The sequence below is a fragment of the Triplophysa dalaica genome, chromosome 15 (genome assembly GCF_015846415.1).
Source record: "Triplophysa dalaica isolate WHDGS20190420 chromosome 15, ASM1584641v1, whole genome shotgun sequence".
In the NCBI taxonomy this organism is placed as follows: domain Eukaryota; kingdom Metazoa; phylum Chordata; class Actinopteri; order Cypriniformes; family Nemacheilidae; genus Triplophysa; species Triplophysa dalaica.
This window is the reverse complement of record NC_079556.1, coordinates 8,570,817-8,597,314: the sequence shown is the minus strand read 5'-3', so window position 1 is coordinate 8,597,314 and position 26,498 is coordinate 8,570,817. Positions and strand designations below refer to the sequence as shown.

The 26,498-nt window shown below is 38.5% G+C and overlaps 1 protein-coding gene across 4 annotated transcripts; it reads left to right on the top strand.

The window, feature by feature from the left end:
* Positions 1–413: 413 nt before the first annotated feature.
* asap3 (ArfGAP with SH3 domain, ankyrin repeat and PH domain 3) lies at positions 414–24,526 on the top strand. 4 transcript variants are annotated; one of them, XM_056767879.1, is made up of 26 exons: positions 414–1,163; positions 5,224–5,296; positions 10,129–10,274; positions 11,568–11,642; positions 12,104–12,153; positions 12,767–12,890; positions 13,732–13,817; positions 14,031–14,106; positions 15,827–15,913; positions 16,159–16,268; positions 16,894–16,963; positions 17,091–17,178; positions 17,918–17,966; positions 18,189–18,355; positions 18,523–18,656; positions 19,146–19,237; positions 19,347–19,527; positions 20,047–20,132; positions 20,215–20,330; positions 20,526–20,593; positions 20,943–21,047; positions 21,192–21,396; positions 21,789–22,011; positions 22,421–22,625; positions 22,814–22,942; positions 23,065–24,526. In XM_056767879.1, exons 1-26 carry the CDS (start codon positions 1,038–1,040, stop codon positions 23,137–23,139), a joined length of 2,946 nt encoding a protein of 981 aa, XP_056623857.1. In that variant the 5' UTR covers positions 414–1,037; the 3' UTR covers positions 23,140–24,526. The 4 variants fall into 4 exon arrangements, with proteins under 4 accessions (XP_056623857.1, XP_056623856.1, XP_056623855.1 ...); XM_056767878.1 differs by having other exon boundaries at positions 415–1,163; positions 21,753–22,011; positions 22,829–22,942; XM_056767877.1 differs by having other exon boundaries at positions 415–1,163; positions 21,753–22,011; positions 22,826–22,942.
* Positions 24,527–26,498: the final 1,972 nt, after the last annotated feature.

The window sequence follows — 26,498 nt, the reverse complement described above, 5'->3', positions numbered from 1 at the left end:
ATCCTTGTATGGAGCTCACTTTATAAGAAGTCATAGCCATTTTTTAACCGAAAAGAAATTCAGGAAACGTAAACTTACAACAAATAAACAATAAAACAATGAAAGACGTCTACAGACAGGAAATATTCAATAAAAACTTTTATTTTCATATTTGTAACGTGAAGAAGAAAAGGACACACTTAAATAAACTGACTTATTTAAATAATTCAACTTGAACATTTTTTTAAAATAATATCAACTTTAAAATAAGGTCAAATTAAATGAAAGTGTAGTTTAAAAAGGCTTAAACTAAAAGTAATCACACAAAGATTATTCCACACTAAATTAACAAATACATTTGTTTCATCACCCTCACATCCACAAAATAAATCCTAAAACTTCCAGGGTTCACTTTTTCTAAGGGCGCCTTTTGGTGGATTCACACGGTTCGCGGCAGTCGTGATTTTCTAGTTAATGTTCGAAGGTAAACATGCGGTAAGCCGCAAAACGCGGGCCGTTTCGTTGGATGATCGACGCGCTGCTCGTGTATTCAAAATCCTGCAACTTCCACGTTCACGGCTCTTTGCGGCAGGCGCAGCTGAAGATACAAATATCGTATCTATCTGGGAACGGCAGAGGCAGCAACATCGGCTTGAAGATCGGCTGCCGCGCAACACTTCAACCGCGCACCGTGTGAATGACGCATTATTCACTTCGCCAGTGGATGCAAACATTCCCACGTGATGATGGAACGATTCCCTCCCAGCGCGCGCACAATCAGAGCGCGGCACGCGCTACTGAAGTCTCGAACCGCACAGGGAACGAAAGTAGATCACGAAACTTTTCAACACATGGCGGACCACCAACAGGACTGACTTTTACTTTTGTTTGTCGCAGATATGAAACAACGTGTAATTGTGGAAATAACGCTATCCGGTGGATATAAAGAACTTTGTTGGGGAGATGCACTTTGCGTGAATTCGAGTCGTTTCTGTCTGTATTAAGTTTGCTGGGCTTTCGGGTTCTTCAGTTGGATTGCGTCGGGATTTGAACGAAACATGCCGGAGAAAATTAGTATTTTGGATTTCGTTTCTCTGGCGAAAGACGACCTGTCGTCCCCTGGAAGTTCTGGATTTCAGTCCAAAATGAGCGATTGTCGCACCACCGTGGCCACGCTCGAGGAGGTGAGTGCGCGGGTACGCGCGGTGTTTACCTGTGCTGAGGTGGACGTCAACACCTGAGCGAAACTTTGTCTGTAAACTTCATTGTATGTTTAGAGAGAACAATCATCGGCACAAGCAACAAATGTGGAAATAAAATGTTAAAGTTACTTGCACCACTTTGTGGAGGGATCATGTTTATTTTAAAATGTCCCTAACCGACATGTGGGTCTTAACAATGAGATGATCGCCTACTAAGAGTTTATATTTGGCAAGCCAAACTTGAAGGTATTGTTTTATCATAAAAGTAATGTTTTAAAAGGATTAGCTTTGTATGCTGTTAGAGTTTGCACTGTTTTACTGCCACATTTAATTTTTTTAATAATAACTTACACAACTGAACCTTTATTTAACTATATATTTATGTATTTTATAAAGAAGCCTTTTTGTGGTGATAATCTAAACAAGTACAGCATGTAACTTGACTTGGATGAATGATATTGCACATAAAACAGCATAATAATGTCATCAAACAGCATAAATCTATACCATTCTGCATTTTCAACAGATCTGACCAATTTTCATTCAGTAAACAGTTGATAGCTAGAACAATAGATTAAACAATAGTTCAAATGGTCTGTTGCGCTTTTTTTGGGTTCCTGGCGTGGGAGTGCAAAGTTGGAAGATAGGACAGGAGTCACAACACAGAAGATTGACAAAGACTGTTTTCAAATGGCCTAGTAAACTAACCAGAGGCGTTTCTGTCAGGAATGTGGAGAAGATGTTGTGCTTAAGTTTTAAACAATACAAGTTTAATGGTAACACACGACTTCGCTTCCAAACAGACTCCACACTGAAATAACTTTTTAACAATCCCAAACAATAGTGTTGCAAATTTAATTACAGTGTAGCAGGGCAGATACCAGACACAGCTCATGTTATTAGGTCTTATAAAACCAGTTTTTGGCTGCCAGCTCATCTGTGGGCATTAGTGTGGATATTTATGGAGAACAGAGAAACTCTGCCAGTGGTGATAAAGCTGGGCATGTCAGGACTGTATCTTGGAGCCTCTCCTTTTGCCGCTTATTTCATGGGAAATGCTTTAGGAATGAACGTTTTCAGGAATCGCAGTGCTCTGGCAAGACTGGTTTGTCCTTGATGTGTTGCATAAAGCGTCCCGCTATCTCCAGGATTAAAGCAACATTTAGAAGTTTGTAGAAATATCTTTAATGGTTAATGATTTGTGAATAGCACAGCTAGAGAAGATAACAAGGAAACTTCCCGTTGCCATTAGTAATTTATTTTGTGTTTTTGTTGGCAATGGAGAGCTTTCCTTGAATGACCCAGAGATGTGTGTCTGTGTGTGTGGTAGTAAAGTTGTTTTTCAGAATTATGAAAGCTCAGTCAGCTCAATTCCTGATGGGACGGATATGTCTTGTGTGCCTGGATTACGTGTGTTAACATATAAAGCTGTAAGTGTTTGGGTGACAGTCTTTGAAACCTTGAAAGGGGAAGTGTGTTTGAAGCCTAAGGGCAACATATGTGTGGTAACAGAGAGTTTTTGAGAAGGTCAGACTTGTTTGGGTTTGAGAGGCAGAGTTTGTTTTTTGTTTAGATTTGATAAAACGTTGGCTCATGGCTTGCAGTGTGCTGGGTTATCTAAAAGAGGAGACAAAAAATAGATACATTTTTGGACCACACACGATTTATGCCATCACACAGCAGTATATTACAGCCGTTCATTTGTTTGTTTACATCCGTACATCTGTGTGTCTTTCTGTTAACCACAGTATAGAGAATATTTTTTTCATGCTAAGAGATGCAGAACATGTACAAAGCACCACAATAATGTCTTGAGTCAGGAAATTGTATGTGACCAATACGGTTTGCAGCCCCTACTCAAAATCTCCCAAAGTTCGAAATCGTATCTTTTGTCCTGATAAAACGATTCCCCTTTGTTCATTTCTGTTTTGCCATTGTGCTACTATTACAGCTATTTTAATGTTCTAAGCAAATAGAGGACACAAGGACAAGGATACTCAAGAATAAACTAAGTTATTCGTATCTTCCTGTTGGCTGAGACTAGGTCAGCATGTACATGGGATGTGCCCTTTGATGAAGCGTTTGTCCTTCATCTGTTTGTGTTTCGTCAGTGTTGTTGAAAGAACGCTGGCAAGAGATTTTGAAATGAAACCCAAGGTAAACTAGGGGTTCAGCTTTGCACTCACAGCAGGAGAAACTGGAAAAAATGAACCAATTTTGTTAGGAAACTGGGAAAGTTACACAAGAAAGTAAATAGACCCATAACAGGGCGTAACTTTGGTGAACCTGCATGTTTAGGCGTCATTGGGAGCACGTGCACAGTCTTGCGCTCTCTCTCCCTCTCACACATACAGAGTATATATATATATTTTTAAATAATGTACGTATAGAAACTGACGACATTATATTATTAATAAATATACTATTCTGTCTCTAATGTAAACAAAGGGCCATGTTTTTGTCTTTCTACCCAGCATTAACCTGTCTTGGATGTTGCCTATAATGCCAAAGCCATTTTTCTTAGTATAAAGAAAGGAGCTTAGTATATAGTCTTTGAGGTAGTAGGTCTGCCATTGTATAAAAAAATAATATAGTATTGCTTAACAATATGTTGATGAATTACTTAAAATTATGCAACTGAACGATAAATCATTGTATAGATATTATACAATTTTTCCGTCAATGGCGTAAAGTCCACATCTGTCCATTTTGCTGTAGAGTTGTCAATGTTTCTTAGAAAAGCCACAATTCTGAAACAGACTGTTGTGAATTTACTGAGCCAAAAAATATTTTACTAGCCAACCTCCATGAACCACAGCACTTTAAGTTGCTTAACTCAAACAGGAGTGATTCCCACAGAGGTGTGTCATTTTCGGTCTCTTTCCCTGATTCATTACTGTAAACGTTTATAATGAATCATGAAGAAGTCTTTTGAAAGACTGCTTTGATTCACCTGTGCTTCATTTATTACCTGTACCTCCAATTTGGAATGTGTTGATTATTTTGATTATTTTAGACAAACCAACGTAGCTTGTCTGTGAATCAAAGCTCTGGGATCAGTAGATAAAGCTGCTTGATCTAAAAGCAGTGCGAGTTTGAGTCGCTTATAATGTGCATTTGAAAAAGTGATCATCATAAATATACTATATTATCATAAAAATATCTGATGTGGCTTGAGTAACGGTGATAAAAAGATGTCCATAGGCATTTCCTATGCTGCGTCCGAATTCGCTCACTTGGTCACTCATTCACTGTTCCCTATATAGCGAATGCTAAATAGTTCACTTCATTGGGAAGAAGTGAATGAAAATGAGTGAACAATTTCGGACACTGACGTCATAGCGATTAAATTACACCTGTGTGGCTTTATGGATTGTTCTGTAAAATGATAAAGTTAATTGTTACATTATTTGTCGCGTTTATTATATTCGTTTTTAATAAAGGCAACAAAATAAAATGTTTGCCACGTTTATTTACAATCTGTGCAAGCTGTGCATAAATCACGTGATATTTATCGTCGGTTTATCGTGACAGCCCTAGTGTGTGCCAACTATTCGTTTTAAGGTCCAGTGTTTATATTTTGGAGGATATATTAAACAATATAATGTACATGTCTTCAGAGGTGTATAAAGACCTTACATAATAAAGCTTATGTTTTAACTACCTTAGAATGAGCTATTTCTATCTACATACACATTGGGTCCCCTTGCATGGAATTCACCATGTTGTTTCTACTGTAGCCCTAAACGGACAAACTGCTCTACAGTGCACGTTTCGTAAATACGTTAGCTCCTTCGGCAAAGAAGCGAAAATGTGAAGACATCTTAGTTCTGTGTCAGCCACCGTAGTGCTTCGAAAGGGTGGGATGGAGTGACTCGTTGGATGCAAAATCCCAACCTCACCACTAGATGCCGCTAAATTTCTTACACTGGACCTTTACATTTATTTAAGCAAACAGTCAAAGTAATGTCAACAGCAGGTAAATGACGAAGTGAATGTTTATATTAATATTTCCTTTTATCTCTCTGTTCTTTTGCACCAGTCTCTGGAACAGGACCAGTTATCCCTTCAGAGAATGAAGAAAATGGTGAAGACCATCCACAACTCGGGACTAAGTAAGTGCCAAACTAAGCAGAAAGATATCTTCCTGGATTGTGGAGTGACATGAGACATTTTAGAATTTGGCAGATTCATTTACATTTATGTTTGTGTGTTATTTTGGAATGAAACCCATGACCTTAGGGTTGTTGGCACCATGGCCAGATAATAACAGAAATGCATTGGATTTACCCTTTTATCCCAATAATACAGACTATCTACGCCTGCAAATGAAATGGTGCAGAAACAGTTTGTGGGCTGTTGAGAAGCTTCATAAATACGTTCCTGACAAAAATCTTTGTGTCGGACAAATGAATGATGGCAGAAAGTGGTGCCATTCTTACATTTACATGAACTGTGCATGAACAGAGCTGACTGTGTATGTGTGTGTGTACTTGTACATCTATCTTTGTGAGTACCAGTTTGAGTTTTAGTTGACCGCTTGAGTCCTCACTTTATGAGACCCCTTTAAAGGGCTGTTTGAGGGTCAAGACCTGGTTTTAGGGTTTAGGTTATAATAAGGTTTAGGTTAGGTTTAGGCTGAGGGTTAGGGTCAGGTACTCAGTTCTGATGGTTAGGGTAAGGGGCTAGAGATTGCATTGCGTCAATGTATGTCCTTATAAAGATAGCTGTGCAAACGTGTGTGTGTGTGTGTGTGTGTCTGCGTGTATCTGTGTGTGATTTATTTTCCTGTGCTTGACAGATTCAGTATGAAACAATAAAATTATCTTTGAACCCTGCTCTAGTTTTTTTATTAATATATAGATTTCCCCAAAGGGGCATCTAAGGGCCTTAACCTGGGTTATAAACACATATAGAGTTCACAGAGTTCAGAGTTTAGTGTCTTATTCTGTTCACCCTGCATGATGCATTTGGCCATGGTTGGGCCTCTGTCAGCAAAATGGCTGTAAGTTGTTGTCTCACTTGCTAAAAGCTGTTGAGCATGTGGGGGGGTTTCTCTGTTTACATTTCCTCTTCTTGTCTTGAATGAGAAATCGGCCCGTAAACCTGGCCAGTGCACAATCATGAGTGGAATGATGATGGTTTCTGGGAAGCGTGTCTCAGCTCTACCTGATCTTGTTTCTGAGGTTTTAGGCCCACTTTCTCAACTCTGTGAGTCACAATTTTGTTCACCGCAAAGGAGACCCCACATGTTTATCATACTATCGTCTTTCTCTCTCTCTCTCTCTCTCTCTCTCTCTCTCTCTCTCTCTCTCTCTAACCCAAATCAGATGTTTAATTCTGGTAAAATTACTAGTAAGGGGCCTCAGTTTCCTGCCGTGTTTAAGGGGAGTCTGGTGAAGTTACTGAATCTTAACCTGAACCTGATATATCTCCATTCTTACTGATTCACCATTTCCCTCCATCCTCGCATTTTTCCCTGAAGTAGTAAACCATACTCCCATACGTGTGTGAGAAGTCCTGTTTTGTAGCTCCTATCAGTGATTCACAACGAGTTGCTCATACCTTGGATTTTTTTTAATCCCTATACTAACTATAAATCTGAAATGTGAAACCACGCTGGACTTGGTGCTTTATTTTTTGTTATTCTCATGTATTTTTGTTAATAATGATAATAATACCTTTTGTCAAACAATTAGTGGGACAATTTCTCACAGTACATCCCTAAAGAATACAACTCGATACTCGTTTTATTAATATTTTGGACATTTGTTTAAAACATTGTAAACAGTACATAACCATCAATTTCCATAAAAAACGTGAAACAAATTTCTGGTCAAACCACCCAGCACTACGAAGAGTGTAAACACAAGTATGTGCACTTTCACTGCATGCTAAAGTTGCTTCAACTCTGACCTGCAAATGTAGAGATCTTTGAACTTTGACCTCTTGGTTTAATAGAAGCTTCAGAGCGGTGTGGCTGAAGGAAGGAAGGAAGAGGAAGAATAGATTATATTTATGTTTTACAATTTTGAATGTGTTATTATTTGGTTTATTATATTATTGTTTAGTAAAAACAAAATCTATAGTGATAGATACTAGGGATGCACCGATCCGATTCTCTGGATCGGAATTGGGGCCGATCCGGGTCTTTTTTGCTGGATCGGGTATCGGACTGACGGGTTCTCTTCAGTCCGATCCGTTGCGATACCCGTGGATGTTACTCTACAGCTTCATAAAGGACTAACTATCAGGAAATTACCATAAACGTTGTCATGCACTGTATTCGATGTCATGTATCTTGATAGCTTTATGCGAGGAATAAACCAATATAGCATAAATAAAAAACTCTGACCTCCGCTGGTGCGGTCATCTGTCAATCTCAATCCAGCATGCGTGTGTCCGGGAACAGTCAGGACGTTACTCGTTACAAAGTTTTCAATATTCTTCATAATCACTAGATAATAGACTTTGGTTTTGTTTAAAATGCATTTTGCCGGAGACAGCAATCGCTGAGTGTAACGTTATTAGATTCAAGCCCTGAAGCGGACTATGTTATGCGTCATTCATACATCACTTTTAACTTTAGGATGGATTCAATGTTCTATGATTTAAAGACATAACATATCTCTTCACTTTGTGTTATAACTGTTTTGAACTTGGGAATCAAATATCCCCGCGACATCAGGATCATCTCAATCCGGGATGCGCGTGAGTGAAGCGGGTGCATTAAGCGCATCATTCTGCGTCCAATGCGCATGACTTTAAATAACGTAGAAGCGAATGTATTAAGCGCATCATTTTGTGTCCAGGATGTGCATGAGCGAGTTTGGAGACTTTTATATTGTGATAGCTTTGTGTAATAAACAGATTTATTTGTTAAACATTTTGTAAGTATCTGTGCTTTATGAGACCACATTTTTGTTTTGTATGTATTTTTAAGTTTAATACATCACTTAATTACATTTAAAAAAATCATACTTTTAAGTATAAATACTTAAGTAAAGGAAAATGGTAGATTTTAATGTACTCATGGATTTAAAGTAAAAAAAAAACCATTTATTTATGGACTGTAGTGGAATAAGTATGATGTGCTTCATACTGTAGGAAAGCATTTTTTGTCCAAAGTACTCTGATAAAGTACAGATATTTTAAAATGTACTTGAAAGTAAACATGCTTAACTATCCACCTCTGGGAATAAAAGTTAAAATATACAAGTCTACTTTGATCATGAAAAACAGTGCTAGTATCGGATCAGAATCGGAATCGGCAGATACGCAGAATTCAGATATCGAAATCGGATCGGAAAGGAAAAAGTAGTATCGGTGCATCCCTAATAGATACCCTGTTTCTGTTCTGTGTCTGAATGGATTTCATATGCTCAAAGTTAGTGTGACAATCATTTTAAGAGAGTTTAAAGAGGTAAAATATCCTATAAACTTAAACTGGATGATGTTCCCGACTCTTTGGCCATATCTAGGTCTTTGGGGCTTTTTTACGTGAACCAGTGAGCAGCATGTAGTAACAACCAAGATCATCCTAGTAACAGAATAGCGACCAATTAAAACACAGAATTTTATGGCAAGCACCAATAATATTTTCATTCAAATCAAGATTGTGTTTTATCTTTTTCTCTTGACTGGAGTGTACCACCTTTTTACCGGATTTTATCTGCTCCTCAACTGTTATTATTATTATTTTTAAATTGCTCTCTATCACAGGAAACATTCTGCAGCTTATTCAGAGAGCTGTATATTTAGTCTGTTAGTCTGTGTGCATATCTGTGTAACCTAACTGTCACGGTTTAAAACAGAACAGGCAGGGTTTGCACAATGCTTCTGAGCACACGCTCGCACAAACACAGATGTGGCAGGTGCAGGTTAAATGGGTACATTTTTTCACAACTCTAGGATGTGAATTGAGATTCAATTTGGGTCAGCTACCATCCCTGGAACAGATCAAGGTTTCAGAAATGAATTAACGATACAAATGAAGCACGTGTTTATAAAAAGTGCTTGCAGGTGGCTGTGGAAGAGGCTATGTTTCCAGATCCAGGTAGTTCCTCAGTGAGTTTTGCCCATGCGAATAAAGTGCAGTATTATTTAACGCAGACTGTCTTGCAGGAAGAAAACAGAGGATTGAAGATGTTCAATCATTTTAACAAAGATGAAGTGACTGCTAGATGTGTGATGTTAGATGTCGATGCATAAATTGCATTCAAACCTGTTGCTCACGTATTAGCATCAAAGCTCATTGTGCCAGCAGCATGTGAACATGTCCGTGATTCCAACATCCTAGTAACATTTTAAATGTCAGATGTTAGCACATGCTTTGCACCAAAAGCAACAATGCCATTATCATACAGTCAAGTAATTTTTCTGGAGCATTGTTTATTTAGGTGCTTAAGATTGCTTTGCTTCGCTGCTTGTGGTTTTGGATCTAAATGTACCTGTTTATTTTCATATGGTGAAGCTCTTTGATCTGTATGGCGTCTGGGCCTGTGGTGTTTTTAGACTTTTTGCCAGGAGCTGACTGTGCTTCAGTATCATTTTCCGTCCTGTTTTCCTCTATTCATTTGGTCACACGGCAAGGGTTTGTAAGTTACACGGTTTCAAAAGATAAATACATTTTATCTCAGTCTTTTATGAAAATGTAATTACTTGCTTCGCCTCTGTAACCTTTTAACTGACATCATCAAGCCCTCTTATTTTTCAATTTCTTACAGTGCATCCAAAGTCAACATTGTTTTTATTGGTTTCTGTGTTCCCTTGAAATCCAACCATGGCAGTTGCGATACTTATGCAATGTTCTACCAGCTGACCTAAAGGAGGACTTTTTTTTCTTCCTATATGTACCTTTTTTACTCCGCACATTATGGAAGTGAAACTGATCATGAATGAATGATCATCAATGTCTAGATTGATCTTGATTTTGTTTTGTTCTCAGATCATGTGGAGAATAAGGATCAGTACATAGAGGTTTTGGAGAATCTGGGGAACAGTCACTTGACTCAGGACAATAATGAGATCTCCACCGGCTTCCTGAACCTGGCTGTCTTCACACGAGAGATCACGGCGCTCTTTAAAAACCTGGTGAGCGAGACACAATCTCGAAATTAACCTGAAATCTGTGGATGCAATGCAAAGAATCACAATTATAAAAACCCATTGCATGGCTGCTTGTTGTAACAGCGGGTCATTTTCCAATGAATGATTTTGCAATTAATGAAACCCGTGCGAAGTGCGGCTTAAAGCTTAGTGAAGATGTTAATTACCTAATAATTTAAAGCCAATTTGAAGATTATCCATCCCTGCTCTTTGGTATTTTTCAGAAAGCACCTTTGAGCGTGCATCTGTGTTGTTAGGCTCCTCAATGTTTATGAATAAGTAACACCAGATTTCCAGCTGTACAAAGTACACACAGGACTGGGAGGGGAAGCTTTGTGTGTCATCAGGGGTTCAACAGCTGCAGGCGAGGGCCTCTCGAACCACGGCGCCTGGAACCCTCCCACTGATAGTTTCCATGGTGATGGTAATTTATTCCAGACCTGAGTGCATGAGTGGACACCGTCTGACCACCAAGCTGTCAATCAAACGATCACCAGGGACAGGAACCTCAGTTTAAAAAATCAAACAGGAACCCTGCTAGGAAAATAAACCCTGTTTGATTTAGCATCCTTGTGTGGGGCCATGACTTTCCCTCAGAGCCAGGCCCATTTATCATATTCGTGAAGATTTATATATGATGTCCATTTCACCTTACAAAGTTCATGAATCAATCACTGTTATATTACTATATGATGTAACTGGAGCTTTAATTTGGTGACAGTAATGCTGAATTTTTTACAACATTACTCAAAATTAATGATTTTTTGCTGCAGTCAGTCCATTTTTGACATAAGGAGAATGATCAATTTTCTGTTATCAAATTCTCTATTGTTTAATCAGCAAATTTGTCACAGAAAATGCATTTATGTATTAACAATATATATGTCCTGTTTTTGGGAAAGTCACTTTTAGATTCTTTATGGTCTGACTCTTCGCTCTTTCTGGAGTGAGTCCTACATTTCTCTTTCTAAAGAGATATTTGTGTGTGCTGGGAAAAGTGAAAATCCAAGAGTTTTAGCTTTTGCAATTTAAAAATGCTGATTTATGGTTTGCAACGGTTCCTTTGGCCAGAAAACTGGACTTACTGTGTATAGAGCTTAGACATAGAAAAGGCTTTTTCTTGAAGGAAACAAATGTGAACCCTCGCACTCTGAGTGAGCCAGATTTTAAATTCATGTGCACGCTTGTTTCTCTGGCCTCTGTTTAGTTTTAACTGGTCTTGAGTGTGTGTCTGGAAATTGACGCTCTTTCTCTCTCTCTCTTTTTTTGGTTCTGTAGGTGCAGAATCTGAACAACATCATCTCTTTTCCTCTGGAGAACGTGTTAAAGGCAGAGTTGAGAGACAGCCGGCTGGTGAGTGAGACGGTCACATGACTCATGTCTCACACTGGACTAAATATGTCAAATACATCACAACCACTCCAATATTGCATTTTTAAAATTCATTATAAGGCTGATAAAGGTCAGGAAGTCCAAATACAATGTTCTTTTGTTCAGTGGCCGACTTACATTTGCAGCTGTCTTTAAACACAACATGTTGTTTTTGAGTTATTGTATTTTCTAATACGTCAGACACACAATAGTGGCACCACACCTTGGACTGTGAGTTTAACCTGTATGATGAGTGGAGACACAGGAACAAGTCATGATACACACCCTAAACTTTATTTTTCCCAATGAGCTGGTTTGGCCTACATTGCATCAATTTTTACATAAAAGTTTTTTGTGCTTGTGTGTTTATCGACACTTAAACCGCAGTGTTTGTCATAGTGTTTTGAAATTCTTGTTGTCTCTCACTTCTTTCTCTGACTCAGGAGCTGAAAAAACTGATGGAGAAAAGTTGGAAGGATTACGATGCCAAAGTGTGAGTTTCTGAACTTTGAGACTAGACTCTAAACCTTACACCTGGTTCGCAGATGTTAGTTTGGGGTCCAAAAGACAACACACGCACTATGAGGGGAACTTACAAAAGTTCAAATTTGCCTGCTAGCAAAATGTTGCAAAAAATAATGCAAGTCAGGTGACGGGGCTCAGGTGACATCGAATGTAGTTTGCACAATTGCCCATTTTACACGCTGCCTCTAAATTCTAGGTTGCGGAAGATGTGTCAATCCACTGCAATCTGAAATACCATACTGGTAATGTTCAGAAACACTTCAATGCAGTCCAGACACCTGGATTAACTCTTGAACATGCAGTAATGTGCTTACCAAAATTGCATGTATGGATAGAAAAACCAAAATTGCACCAGGCTAATAACATTATTTTTGTAAAAAAAGACATATTACATAAAAAACCTGAATGTCGTATTAGCCATAAATAGAAGAACTGCGATTTAATCTATATATGGGGTAGAGCTATTTTGGCAATTTTTCAATGACCGGTTAAACTGGATTGCAGGTTTATAGAGGATATGACACAGGTTTTGCACAGAAAGTGTTTTCCCTTATTTTTCCCTTAATTTGTTTATCATTTAGTGGGAAGCTGGAGAGAGAGAAGAGAGAGAAACAAAAACAGCATGGGCTGATCCGACTGGAAGGGTCCGACACAGCAGAGGACATGGAAAGGGAGAGGAGGAACTTCCAGCTGCAGATGTGTGAGGTAGGGCCGCTGTGTGTGTGCGATTCATCTCAGCAAGGGAGTCTGGTTAACACACTTTAAAATGTGCTTAATGAATCAAAACCATATTGTGCGTTTCTTGTGGAAAGTATGTTAGTTCAGTCACATGTGTGTATCTTAGAAGGTCATTTCTTGGTTATATCATATTGTTAATTTCTCTACTGTAGTCTCTGAAGATGGTGTTTTACATGCAGTCCAGCTGAAGACCACATTGTCATTATGTGTGTGTGTGTGTGTTTGTGTGTGGCTGTTGATGACCTCACTCAACAAGTCTCAATAGCAACTTGTCCAAGTACTGAATACTGCATGTGTGTGGGGCAGTTACCGGGGCAGGGGAAATTTGGGCTACACTGGTTGATCCCAGCTGTGGTAACAGAAATAATAAGAAAGGAGAAATAATGAAAGAGCAAGAAAGGGGGGATTTTCTATGTCCTGTAATGCTCCCTTTTCTAGCCGCAGAGCTCCAGATGTCTCCACTTTGTTCTCTTTTCAGAGTGGAGACCTTTCCGAAAAAACTGACCCACCATGTGACTGTCATTAACTTAGGAAAGTTCCATTATCCGTTAAAATGTAGAATACTGTGTGTTTGTGCTCATCGTTTAGATACCGAACACACAAGTTGTTGGAGGTCAATTTGTTCCTTACTTTCATTCACCTCATTGAATTTATCTCCGCAAAGTTATTTTCTGTTATCACCTAAGTCACATACTACATGCTGATTTCTACTTGAGGTTATTGCGGCAAGTATCAATGCTAAGGCAAAACAGATGGATGGACTTTTGTCTGCTGATAATAGATACTTTTTCACCCTTTGTTTTGACAGTACTTACTGAAGATGCAGGAGCTTAAAGTTCGTCAAGGTCCAGATCTGCTGCAGAGCTTGATCAAGTACTTCCAAGCTCAACTGAAGTATGTCAAAGACATTAGATTTGAAAATGCTTTTATGCTTTTCAAGTGAACATGTTGTCTCTGTATAATTACTGTTGGTGAATCCTGGTTTCAAATGGCTTGAAGATCATTTGGGTCTCTGTACTCTGTTTATCTCTCCAATAAGCTTTAAAGCCTGATCTAGATATTATAAAATAATTGTGAGATGGATAAACACTGGTTATTTCTTTCCAGTTTTTTCCAGGATGGACTGAAAGCTGCAGAGAATCTTGTTCCATTTGTGGAGAAGTTAGCAGCCTCCGTACAAACGGTAATAAACTTGTATGTATGTGGAAGGACTATATGTTGTGTTTTCATCTTGAATCTGTGCATATTGACCGGACATTTGCCTGATCGAAACAATTACATTGGCAAGCTAGTCAAAAGTATGTCTGGTCAGTATTATTTTGGATTACCAGTATATTAACCATAACTTGACTAAACTTTAATGCAACAAAGTTAAAATCGAAAAATTGTTTCTTTAAATTTTTTTATATACAATAAAATTTTGCAAATTGTTTATTTAATAAAATTATTATACAATAAAATATCAACATAAATTAATATGAATTAAATAAAGTATATAAATGGTTATATTATAATTATATTTATATTATATGTATATAGTCATATTATAAGCCATTAGCTAGACCAATAAGCAAACACAAACAGGAAGTTAACTTCAGGCCAGTCACGTGTGTCTGATAAAACCACTGATTTATATAAATGACTGGATTTCTCATGACATCATTACGCTGAAGCCACCGCGCAGCCATATTGGTATGCCCAAACATTCTATTGAAACAATATGGAGTTATGACATATTAATGATGCAACAGTACCTTATCAGTCCCCATTTTTCTAACTTAAGTCTCACAGAACAATCATACAACGCAAATGTCTTAGGCATGTAAATGTTCATTTATTTTTACCATTGCAACTGAACCGTATGCAATACACACTAGACTTAACGATTTCTATACATCGTTCGTCTGCCCAAAATAGACATAAACATTAGAAAAACATCACAAGGAACAATTCATTTAGACATGTAAACGATTCATACCAACATGGCGTTGCGAACATTTCTGGTGGCTTCACCTCCTGCCGTTGGTTTAGTGCTCTATTGATCTGTGGATAAAACCATCTATGGGTAAATAAATCTAGAACATTAAAAACAAAATTTAAAATGTTTCCTTTATTTTGTTTGCCGTGTACGCTAATCTATATTTTTGTATAATGTTCCAGATTAATAATTTGTGAGGTTTCAAGGTGCTGCTTGCTTGTATAGACGGTAGACAGCAAGGCAGAAAACAATACCCTCAAAATACCAACATGTTTCAATTAAATCATTTGAAGCAGTCAGGAGGTGTATGGATCAAGATTTCCGTACTGCAGGTCTTGAAGAGATTTATTATCAGTATAGAATATCACAACAATAATTCACAAAATAACCGTTCATTAAGTTATCTTCCTGTAATTAAGTTTTCATATCTTTCTGTGATATTGTTGGGTTGTTAGGCAGGCTGAGACAGATGAATCTCATATTGAGATAACTGATGGTCTCTAACGTGACATTTCTCCTGTATTAACTTGTCGCAAATCATAAGCAGCAGTTATCAAATAACAGGAAATACTGTAACTCGAAAACAAAGTGGCGAAAATTAAATACATCTTTTAGAAAGGAATTAAAGGAAAGAAGCTCATGGAAATTGGTAGGAGAAATTGACGGAAATTTGTAACGTGGGCCAAAGCCATAATTTCATCCATTATTTCAACTGGGGTTCAGATGCCGTGGTGTTTGGTTTGGAACTGGGCTGTGTTACAAAATGGAGGGATGTGTTTCATTCTCTGTCAACTTTTTTATAAGGCTTATATAATCACTGCAGAACATTGTCTGGATTTTTGTTTTGAAGTTCTCAGAGTAGACCAGTCAAAAGTCGCTCAGCAGAAATAAACCCATCCTCACATTCCTATGATTGGTTTTGTAGGTTCGCCATGAACAGGATGAAGAAGTTAAGCAGCTCTCTCAACTGCGTGATTGTCTTCGGACACAACTGCAGGTGGATGGCAAAGAGGTCAGTTAAAAAAATTCTCACATTGCATTTCCCATATATAAAGTGTTTACAGGAAGTCACATACTGGAAAATGTCCATAATTGCTTATTGAATCTCCAATTATACATAATTATGCTTGAAGATACCTTAAGTCCTAAAATTTAAGATTGAATGACTGGAAAATGGCTTATCGAAAAACTTGATGTTCCAGTAAGTTCAGTGACGACGATGATGATGATGAATGATGTTGTTCTGTGTCGTCATAGGATTCTCTAAACAGAAAGAACTCTGGCCATGGCTACAGCATCCACCAGCCTCAAGGCAATAAGAAATACGGCACAGAGAAATCTGGCTTTCTTCTTAAGAAGAGTGATGGGTGAGATTGTTTTTCTAACCTTTTAAACATTACTAACTACCTCCCAACCAAAGTTGAGCATTCTCAGTGATCCCCACCCCCAACAACTACAACAGACCTATTCATCTTCTTTATCTGAATTAATTCAAGTAGGCCTATTTCCAGACATGATGCCGTGTCCACCTCCTGTTTGTGTTTAGCCACACTGACTGCTCTATTGAAAGCACTCTCTGTAGATTACTGTAGTGTGGGATAAATAACCTTAAACCGAGAGCAGAATAAATAAGAAATACGTTTTATAGTCCAGAGAGGATCATGGATTACAGATAGTTAGCAGAATGACGTGGAATAATATGTGTGAGGGATTTTGATTAAGAGAAAGGACGAGTTTTGGTTTGTGTGTGTCTGTGTTTCTCTCACACAGATGTTCTCTATTAAGGGTGCTTTAGGCTCAGGCTGCAGTCTGGTCTTTCTTACACTCTCTTAAAACTTCTTTGATAGTCAAACATGAGCCTACATCCAGAGTTTCTTTTGAAACAAATCTTGAATATAGTCTAAAGGAAGTCGTATTGCCTTGGTAATATTGCTCATTGTTGTAGAATGTGCAGATCATTGAATTAAGTTGTTATTTTGTTTTATGTTTTAGGATCAGAAAGGTTTGGCAGAAGAGGAAGTGTGGGGTTAAATATGGATGCCTCACCATTTCTCACAGCACTGTAAGACACACACAAAACTTGGCTCACAACACATGTTTTATTATACAAGTTTGTTCTTGTTCACCAGTCACACGATCAAGCGCAAAAACTTTTACTGGTTTTGCTTGTGTATCTCTTTCTAACTCAGATAAACAGACCACCAGCAAAGCTTAACCTTCTGACCTGTCAGGTGCGGCCCAACCCTGAGGAAAAGAGAACGTTCGATTTAGTTACACGTAAGTTGATCTTTCACCTTTGACCCAATTCTTCGATTCCATGTTATAAAAGATGTTCCAGAAACAGAATGTTTTTCTTACTTTGAATATTTGACATTATACAACATATCCTGTAGACGGTTTCATTGAATCCTCACGCCTGGCCCGGTCTGTGTTTGTGAATCTGTCTGCCTAGTGGCTAATATTAATATAACAATTTATTTAATTTAATATACCATAGAATATTGTTATTAATTGTGTAAAATTTAATTAAAACTACTACTAACAGTTATTGATTCTTCGCGGAGGTCTACCGGAAGTTAGGTTTGGGTCACATGATGTTTAGGTGGTTGCCGCTGAAACCGTCTATACTAATATAGATATTATAAACTCATTATTGTGAACACATCAAATGACAAACCAACTTTGTCTAGAAACAGTGGTTCAACAGACTCGTACAGTATATATATATATATATACACACAGTATATATTTTGTTTAATGGTGAAATTCATGTACTGAAACAGTGTGTGATGGATTCTGGAGGATCTGATGTAAGCGTGTCAAAACAGGCAGGGTGTGTTATATATGTAGGTGTGCGGAGGTATGTAAATAAATCACACAGGAATAGTGTAGTTTCAGGAAAGAAAGGTGTATTGAGTGGCTTTTCCTGCAGTCTTTTGATTCTTTCTCCCACATTTTCCTTGCTCAGAGCCAAGGTCACAGTGTGATTATTTCTCTCTCATTCATTTCCCTGCAGACAATCGCACATACCATTTCCAGGCCGAGGACGAACAAGAATGCATGATGTAAGTGCCTTAACCTCCACACACACACACACACAGCCCCATGAACTGGAGAAATTTCAGTCAAACATTTCAGAGCAATGTCTAGACATGTAGAGGAGAGAAATCTGAAAACCTGTTTCTCTGGATGAGAAGAGATGAAACAAACAGAGAGATTAAACAGTCGTTCAAAGATGCCGCAGATGTACCTTTAAGGTCTCAACTGATTTTTCGGTCTTCCTGTAGATGGGTGTCTGTGCTACAGAACAGTAAGGAGGAGGCGTTGAACACTGCTCTCGGAGGAGATCAGCTCCAGTTTCAAGACAGCGGTTTGCAGGAGCTAGTCCGAGCTGTCATCTCAGGCCTGAGAAATCTGCCAGGCAATGAATCCTGCTGTGACTGCGGAGCACCAGGTCTGAATAAGAGATGCTGACATTTTCCAAAAATATACTGTAAAGTTCCCCTTACATAAAATTAGTAAATTGCTTAATTTAGGATGCTTCATTTATTTGCCATTGTTAAGGTACATTTCTCACCTGTATCCATCGGGATTTTCTTTGAAACTGTTTCTGCTTTTTAGATCCCACCTGGCTGTCAACAAACCTGGGCATCCTCACTTGCATCGAGTGTTCAGGAATCCATCGTGAGCTTGGAGTACATCAGTCACGGATTCAATCTCTCACTCTTGATGTGCTAAGCACCTCCGAGCTTCTGGTAAACACACAGAAACCTCAAATAGAAGATCTGACTCATTCGCTCTCTCTCCCTCTTTAGCTTTCACACTTACAGACGGTTTCTCTTTAAACATCCTATTGGTCTGTTGTATCATGTGATTCATAGAAATTGGAAGCTGTGTTTGTTTCTCACTTTGATTTGTTGATGCGATGAACTTTATTTAAAATATTCAGCCTGATTTCAATCTGTTGTTGACCTGATGAGCTTTTTCATTGTCTCATTTATCCTTAATGGACCCATAATCCTCGGGGAGTGACTCAGCAGTTACTCAATGATGACTCGTTTTTGCTTTTTTTTCTCCTCATGTTTATATGAACTTTTTACCTCTTACAGTAAAGCTGATATAAATATAACACATGGATTCATGAATATTATTCAGTAGTTGTTGCTGTGAAGAACACTGTATATGTAAGTGCCGTTTTTAGTTGCCTGTGGTGTTTATGACTTGTGCTTTGATTTTGTTAACAGTTGGCAGTCAGCATTGGAAATGCCAGGTTTAATGACGTCATGGAAGTCAACCTACCCAATGATGAAATCAAGCCTCTCCCAAAGAGTGACATGTACATTTCATTGTGCTATTTACATGATTAGCTTTTAAAAGTGGTGAAAAAAATATATTTTGTAACTCAGCTTTGTCTTTGAAAGCATTGTTTTTTTTGTCTTTCTCAGGACAGCAAGGAAAGAATACATTGTAGCAAAGTACGCCGAGCGGCGTTACGTCCTGCCGAAGGAACAACCTGAGCCGTACCGTGTATTCGATACAGTGAGGAGCAAAGACCTCACTTCGCTGCTACAGCTCTATGCAGAGGGAGAGGACCTCTCTAAACCAACGGTCACAAACGATGGACAGGTAAGACCACTCCCTCCATCACAACACAGCCACACCCCCAACACTGCATCCTGAAGCGACACGGTATTCTATGAGCAAAAATAGGGTGTGACATGACATGATCACACTAAACATTTCTTAACGTGTTTGAGCTTTTAAAGTTGTATGTCTGTAATGTAAGACTTCCTGAGGTCATCTCAATCCGGTTGAAGTGTGTAGTCACACATCAGAGATCATGGAGCGGTAAAATGTCATCAGTCCCGCAGCATTCCCTCTCTCTTGTAATTCTGTATTTCCTCTCTTTATTTAATCTTTAAACAGATATTCCTTTTTCTCAGCCCACTCAAGCAGTGCAACACAAAAGTTCAACACACACTTAGTACAAAGTACAGAATTGTAGTACACAACTGGTTGATTTATAAATCTTTCCCAACGTTCTTTCTCTGGACACATGTGATGTGTTCCCATGATATCAGGGCATTTATTATTCTGAGTGGTTAGCAGCCAGTAGCTTCATCGTCATCTTTCCCTGTCTTACAGGACCTGAAGGAGACCGCCCTTCACTTAGCTGTGGGGATGGCAGATAAGACATCTCTGTCTCTTGTGGATTTTCTTGCTCAGAACTGGTGAGAGCATCTGTTAATGTCACAACCCTTATCAGTCCACAGTAACATGTCTATCAGCTCACCTGTTTGTGTGTGTGTTCAGTGGCTGCCTGGAGAAGAAGACAGCAGAAGGAAACACAGCTCTACATTACTGTGCACTTTACAACAAATCAGAATGCTTGAAACTGTTGCTCAAAGCAAAGGCTGGTTTACACACAGGTAAACAACAATCACACAGGTTCATGAAAGTTTTGAGTGGTTGGATAGATGAATGGATCTTTTGCTCACATTAATGAACAAACAATCTTGACTGAATGACATTTACACCTGCACCCTTGGTAAACCTGTTGCATTAACATTTATTTATTCTTTTTTTTTTTCTGACTCTTCTTTTTTTTTTGAACTCTCCGGTAGTAAACTCAGCAGGTGAGACTGCTCTCAACATCGCCAAGAGACTGCAGCACACACAATGTATTGAGCTGGTGGGTAATACCTCCTTCTCAAAGCTTTATTGACTTTGGCAGAAGTGTTTGTTTGCATGTATACCTGTCTGTGAGCATGTATTTGTGCAGAGATTATATCTTTGTTGACTTACGTTTTCCTGTTTAATATCCTGCAGTCTCGTATGTCAATGTTTTCATATGGAACTTCCGCTGCTTTTTGCATATAAGAGTTTCATTATCATAGCATAAAGCAAACTGTTCTGTTGTATACATATGTGTAAATAATCTCTGTTCTCATTAATTAAACATTTGTGTGAAATATCACTGGTCAAAATCGAGCCACAGTGGAATTTCTAACACTTTTTATGCATGTGCATTTGTGTTTTAGCTCGAGTTGGCCCACAGTGGGAAGTTTAACTCTCAGATCCATGTTGAATACACGTGGGAAACGCCACAGGACATGTATGACAGTGAAGATGATCTGGACGATAGGGTCTGTAAAAACATATGCATATTTTCATTACGAGTCAGCATTACATTATTGATCATTCATTTAAAACATTAAAATGTAAATGTACAGACATGCAAATCTTTTTGATATACTTTTAAGCATCAACATGAACAACTCTTTTCTTAGGCGAGTCCTCATCCTAAGGGATCTCGGTCTCCGGCTCCCACTGCTGGCAGCAATGGGCACGTCTCCTCTGCCTGGAGCTTTGCTAAAAGCAAGCCTGCTGGGACATATGAGAACATTGACTTCCTCTATCGTAACCCTCCAAACAACAGCGCACCCACTGAGGGCACCATGCCACCTCCTTTACCCGCTAAAGCAATACAGAGAGGTAAGATACGGTGTTATTTTCAAGTGCAGTTAGTTCACACCATAAAGTGAGACTGTATACAACTTTGTTAGGAAATGTGACATAACTCACAGTTTAATAAAGTTACAGGCCAGTTTTAATTATACCCCAAAGCCAATTTATATTCTTATTTGTATTAAAGGAGTAGTTCACTTCAAAGTAAGCCCCCATTAACTTCCCATAGTGGAAAGAAAAATTACTATGGAAAGTCAATGGGGGCTTATTTTGAAGTGAACTACTCCTGTAAATTAGTCAAATTTTAAATTCATATGTAAATATCCATCAGGTTTATTCCAGATAAACTGCAGCATCGTCAAAGATCGTTTGTGTTCCAACAGGTTGTTCAGACCCTCAGATCTCGGTTTCCATTCCAGAGACTCACGCTCCCTACCGCCAGCGCTCCCACCCCACGGGTTGCTTGCAGAGAACCAGCGTATCCCCCGTGACCGAGTCACCGGTTCAAACACATACACGATCTCTGAGCACCGGAGTATCCAAAGCACAGAGACATACTGTGTCCTGGGACGGACAAAACTCTTCAGGGACAGAGGTCAAAAATCCCTCCACCTCTCCACAGAGTCAGAGAGGGCCTGTTAGGTGAGGACAAGTTATTTTGAAGCTCAGAAACACCCCGAAGCATGAATGTATCATGAAAAAAAAAAGTTTTATATAAATCAATTTATATCATGAGCAAAAATGTCCAACATTGAAAGTATTGGGATATTGCCGCCATCTAGTGGTTACTAAAAGAAATTGCAATGTATATAAAAATATCCATTAATCAGTTTTATCATAACATTACTTTTTTTTTTATTATGAACGTTGAATTAGAGTAACATCTTTTTTATTTTATTATTATTATGAACCCTAAATTAGAGTTACATCTTTTATAATTTGATATATTTATAAATGTTTCTGGGGATGCGTGGATCACATGGGACGCAATGTCTTTACAGCTTTAGTATTTCGATTCATCATTGTCCAAAACATCTGTGTGAATCTGCAGTTCAGAGAAGACGACCTCATATCGGCGCACAAGCAGTGGGAGCCAGGGCAAAGGTTCAGTAGCGGGATGTGCAGGCAGTCAGGAGGACCTGTACTGCAGTCCAGTGGGCGGAGCCATCAACCCTGCACCAGCTGCCGCTAAAGCTAACTCCAATGCTGTTGTGCCAATCATACTGCCCCCACCCCGCTCACGGAAAAACGCCATGGTAACATGCCATGCATCTTTTAAAATAGTTTACATATACGGTGGGCTGAATGATCATTTCAACATTAAGCAAGCTTGAGTACATGCTGTCATTAAAGCAAGATGAGGAAATATAAAAAATACTAAGAATTTATTATTTACATTCATTTTTGCACATTCATGTATGTATGTATGTGTGTGTGATGTCAGATCTCTTTTAAGCAGAGACCCAGGAAGGTCAGAGCATTGGTGGACTGCAGAGCGGTCGGTCCGGATCAGCTAGCTTTCTTTAAGAATGAGGTCATCATAGTGACCGCTTCCGATGACCCACACTGGTGGGTAAGTACGCATACTTGCTCTTACATGCATACTGATACATCTTTTGATTGGCTGGTGTCATTTTGTGAATAATTAGCTCTCTTTTTTACAACAAGTAATTCAGAAATCAATTGCTTTCGCAGGTCGGCCATATAGAGGGAGAAATCTCCAGAAGCGGCTCCTTTCCGGTCAACTATGTACATAAATTAGTAGAATGAATCTCATTGGATACTTTACACCATGTGCACCAAGTCTAGGCTGTTCCTTTTAAGTTTTAGAGCCTCTAGACATGGAAGCAGTGGACTGTATCGGCAATGCACTTGCAATGGAGCCTTTTGGATCCTGTAAGCTGATCCATTGGTCCGTGTCAGAGCTGTTCATAATGTATTTTAGCTCTATTTATTTAGATTGCATGAATAGCAGGTACATTGTATGTAGCACGTGAATATGCAGAACCAGAATAAAAGTCATCCAGCTTCAGTTACATTTCCAAGGATAAATGAATGCCAACGTTCGCTGTCTTTGATCTTCAATCAAATGACCGCATTTATAGTCATTGATATTTTAGTTGAAGGATTTAGGCTGGATCTAAAAATTAGATAAACTTAAGAACATCTGGCGCCCTTTCACTCTGTCCCCCAGACAGAAAGGCACTAGACTCATTTACCTTAGCTCTTCCTGTGGTTGGTTCGATAGCTTGGTGGAGTCGTGCTCTATGGTTATTATTTTATTCTGTCTGGCATTATGACATCCAATCAATGCGCTTCTTTTGGCCAGACATCAGACAGAGAGTTGAAGGATGAGAAATGTATTTCGTTTCATCTGTCTCTGCACCGGCGTCTCTGGTTGCGTTCAGTTCCCGGACATCGTGGCCTATACTGACATTCATACCGAAACGCATCTGTAAGATCGGAATGTCAAATAATTGAGAAAAACTATTCAATAAGTTTTGATTGTTGTGCAGACTTTTCCAAAATAGTCTAGAAGATATCAAACATCAACCAAATGCTTGGATTGTATTTTATTGTGTTTGTTCTGCAGAAACACAACCTTTTAAACATAAATATTAGGTGCACTGTTTAGAGTGCTCATATTCTGTGCTGTTGTGTTAAAATCAGACTTCATTTTATGAAAAAGATTTCTGTGTCCCACTGTTACAGTCTGTCTGTACATTCTTTACCGTCTGTATAGTGTCTATTGTATATTTAACGGGGTCTCCCTCTACACAGAGGTGCTCTTGTGATGCATTTGGCACGTGTCTGAAATCAACAGACTCCATATAAATGTTTGATAAGCTGAGCACGTAACAGATGTTTTTTCCCTTCTGCCATCTCATTGACTTCTGTGAAGCGTTTTTTTCAGGGGGCAGAGATAAAAGTATGTACTGTTGGCAGCAGAGTTCCAATCGGTTCAGCTGACTTTGTGTTTTAGGAAAGCAAGAGGCGGAAGGTAATGCTGCCTGTAAATGATGCTTGTTGGACTCAATTGTTTTGTACGTGTTTCCCTGTAACTGCATATATTATTGATGAGAAACGATGTCATGACTGTTCGCCAAGCTACTTTTAATACATTTTAAGAATGGAAAATAAAAATGTGCAAAAATGATCAAGTTCTTTTTTAAAGGAGATCTTTTTGGGTTTATTAGCCCTTTACAAATCACATATGCATACAAACTCACTCCACTGTAATATCTTTGCACAAATCCTGGATAAAGGCAGTACCATCTTTTGCGGAAGGATTATGTGCACACAAACATCTATGAAACTATATAAATTCATGCCCATTCCTCTCGGGATTGGTCTAATGGAGGATTGCCAGCACTGAGCCGATGCTTTGCCTGCACTCAACCTCTTTAAGGATTGAGGATCGTTATTTCTTAGCGTCTGACTGAGCTGTTGCATTATTGACAGGTGTACGTCACTGAGGTCAGATCAGACCGATGCTGAAAGTTTCAGGTTCAACACGAGTGCTGAAGCAGATGTTCACACTAATGATCCCCAACGTAAGATGGCTTTTATCTAATTAATTCTACCTCTTTAAAGAGCATTAAGTGAATTCTCTGTATTACTGGAACTTAATGATAACATGACTGAAACTTTGGATGCATGTTAGAAGTTCTTTACCGTGTTGTGCTTAAACACGCTTTGTTATTTAAAACCTGTATGAGTTTTTTTTTCTTCTGCAGAACTCAAGATAAGATACTTTGAAGAATGTTAATGCACCAACAATGGACACAAAATCACAAAATATATTTTGTGTTCCCCAAGAGTCATATACATGTTTTAAATGACATGAGGGTGAATAAATGATTCATTCATTTTTGGGTGAACTATCCCTTTAAGAAGCTTATAAAGTCCAAAAGGAAATCTGGTAAACACTACACACGCTTGTCTGTGTAAATTGATTGAAGTTTTGGTCTCTAAATATTCACTTGGCATGTGTTTAAGTAAAATTTTATAGTTTTACTTTACCAGAAGTGTAAAGTAATGCTTGCAATGGCAGAAAACAAAGCTAAATTCATCTGTTCCAAAACCGTTTCACTGACTTTGTGCTCTGTACTGAGACAAATATCTCTTTCCCTTTGAAATCAAATTAGTTTGAGTTGCATTGTAGGACTATATGTGAGATGCTTATCTTTATATTCCTGAAACTTTGAATCATTGCTGATGTTTAAGGAAATACTCTCACATAATTGCTTCGCTCATTGGTTTGATTATTATAAACATAGTGCTCATCTTACTTGTGTACGTGCACAGAAAAGCAGAGCTCAGAGGTGCACATTTGTTTCAATCAATCACCTTTCAATGCATTCACTTTACAAAAAATTAAATTTAAATTTAAATCCCTCTTTACTTCTGGCACAAAAGCTGAATCACTCTCATTAGACGGCATCTGAGACCATAAGCTTTGGGTTTTGTGCTTGAGAATATCCAGAAAAAGCTTTTCATTCACAGAAAAGAAATTCAGAATCGGGTTGTTCTGCCATATCTTTTGCCTTTATAGGTTGATAACATGTTATGCTTTAATATCATAATATTCTAGGCGTTACGTTATGTTAGCCACAACATAAGTGCATTTGTAATAATCTTTGTGTGTATTGTTTTTACAATGACATCGAATGGATGTTCTTTTGCTCTCAAGAGCCTTAATCCGGGTGTTGCATGTCCTTGCATGAAATATAAATAGATGCTGTATTAAAATACAGTAAAGTACAGTCCAGGAATTGAGGAGGAAAGCTGAGTGTTAACTCCATCGAAGCTTTCAGTCTCTTATATCATAAAGCTAATTTTCTACATAATTTGCCGTCTCATATCTGTATAAACCCAATAAATGTTTGACCTTTGCATATATATAAATATCTACGTGCAGTGAGGTGGGATGACATTAGCAGTATGAGTTTCCTCTAATGCTGAGCCCTGTCAGAATGCCAGATGGCCCGGGCAAAGACATTAGGGGGTTGGTACTGATTTCAGCAGTATTTGTTCCAAGCTGTGCTAGATCAACCGTTCCTCCGGTCCTGTTGACCTATCAGATTCTCAAATTCTGCTGAGGTATTGACTGTTTAATAAAGACAGCC

Excerpts from the sequence above, each read along its gene's own strand:
- asap3 (XM_056767876.1), top strand. The coding sequence starts at position 1,038 with ATGCCGGAGAAAATTAGTATTTTGGATTTCGTTTCTCTGGCGAAAGAC. Across the intron at positions 16,269-16,893 it reads CTTCTTAAGAAGAGTGATGG|GATCAGAAAGGTTTGGCAGA; the intron begins GTGAGATTGTTT and ends TTTATGTTTTAG. Across the intron at positions 22,012-22,420 it reads AGTCAGAGAGGGCCTGTTAG|TTCAGAGAAGACGACCTCAT; the intron begins GTGAGGACAAGT and ends GTGAATCTGCAG.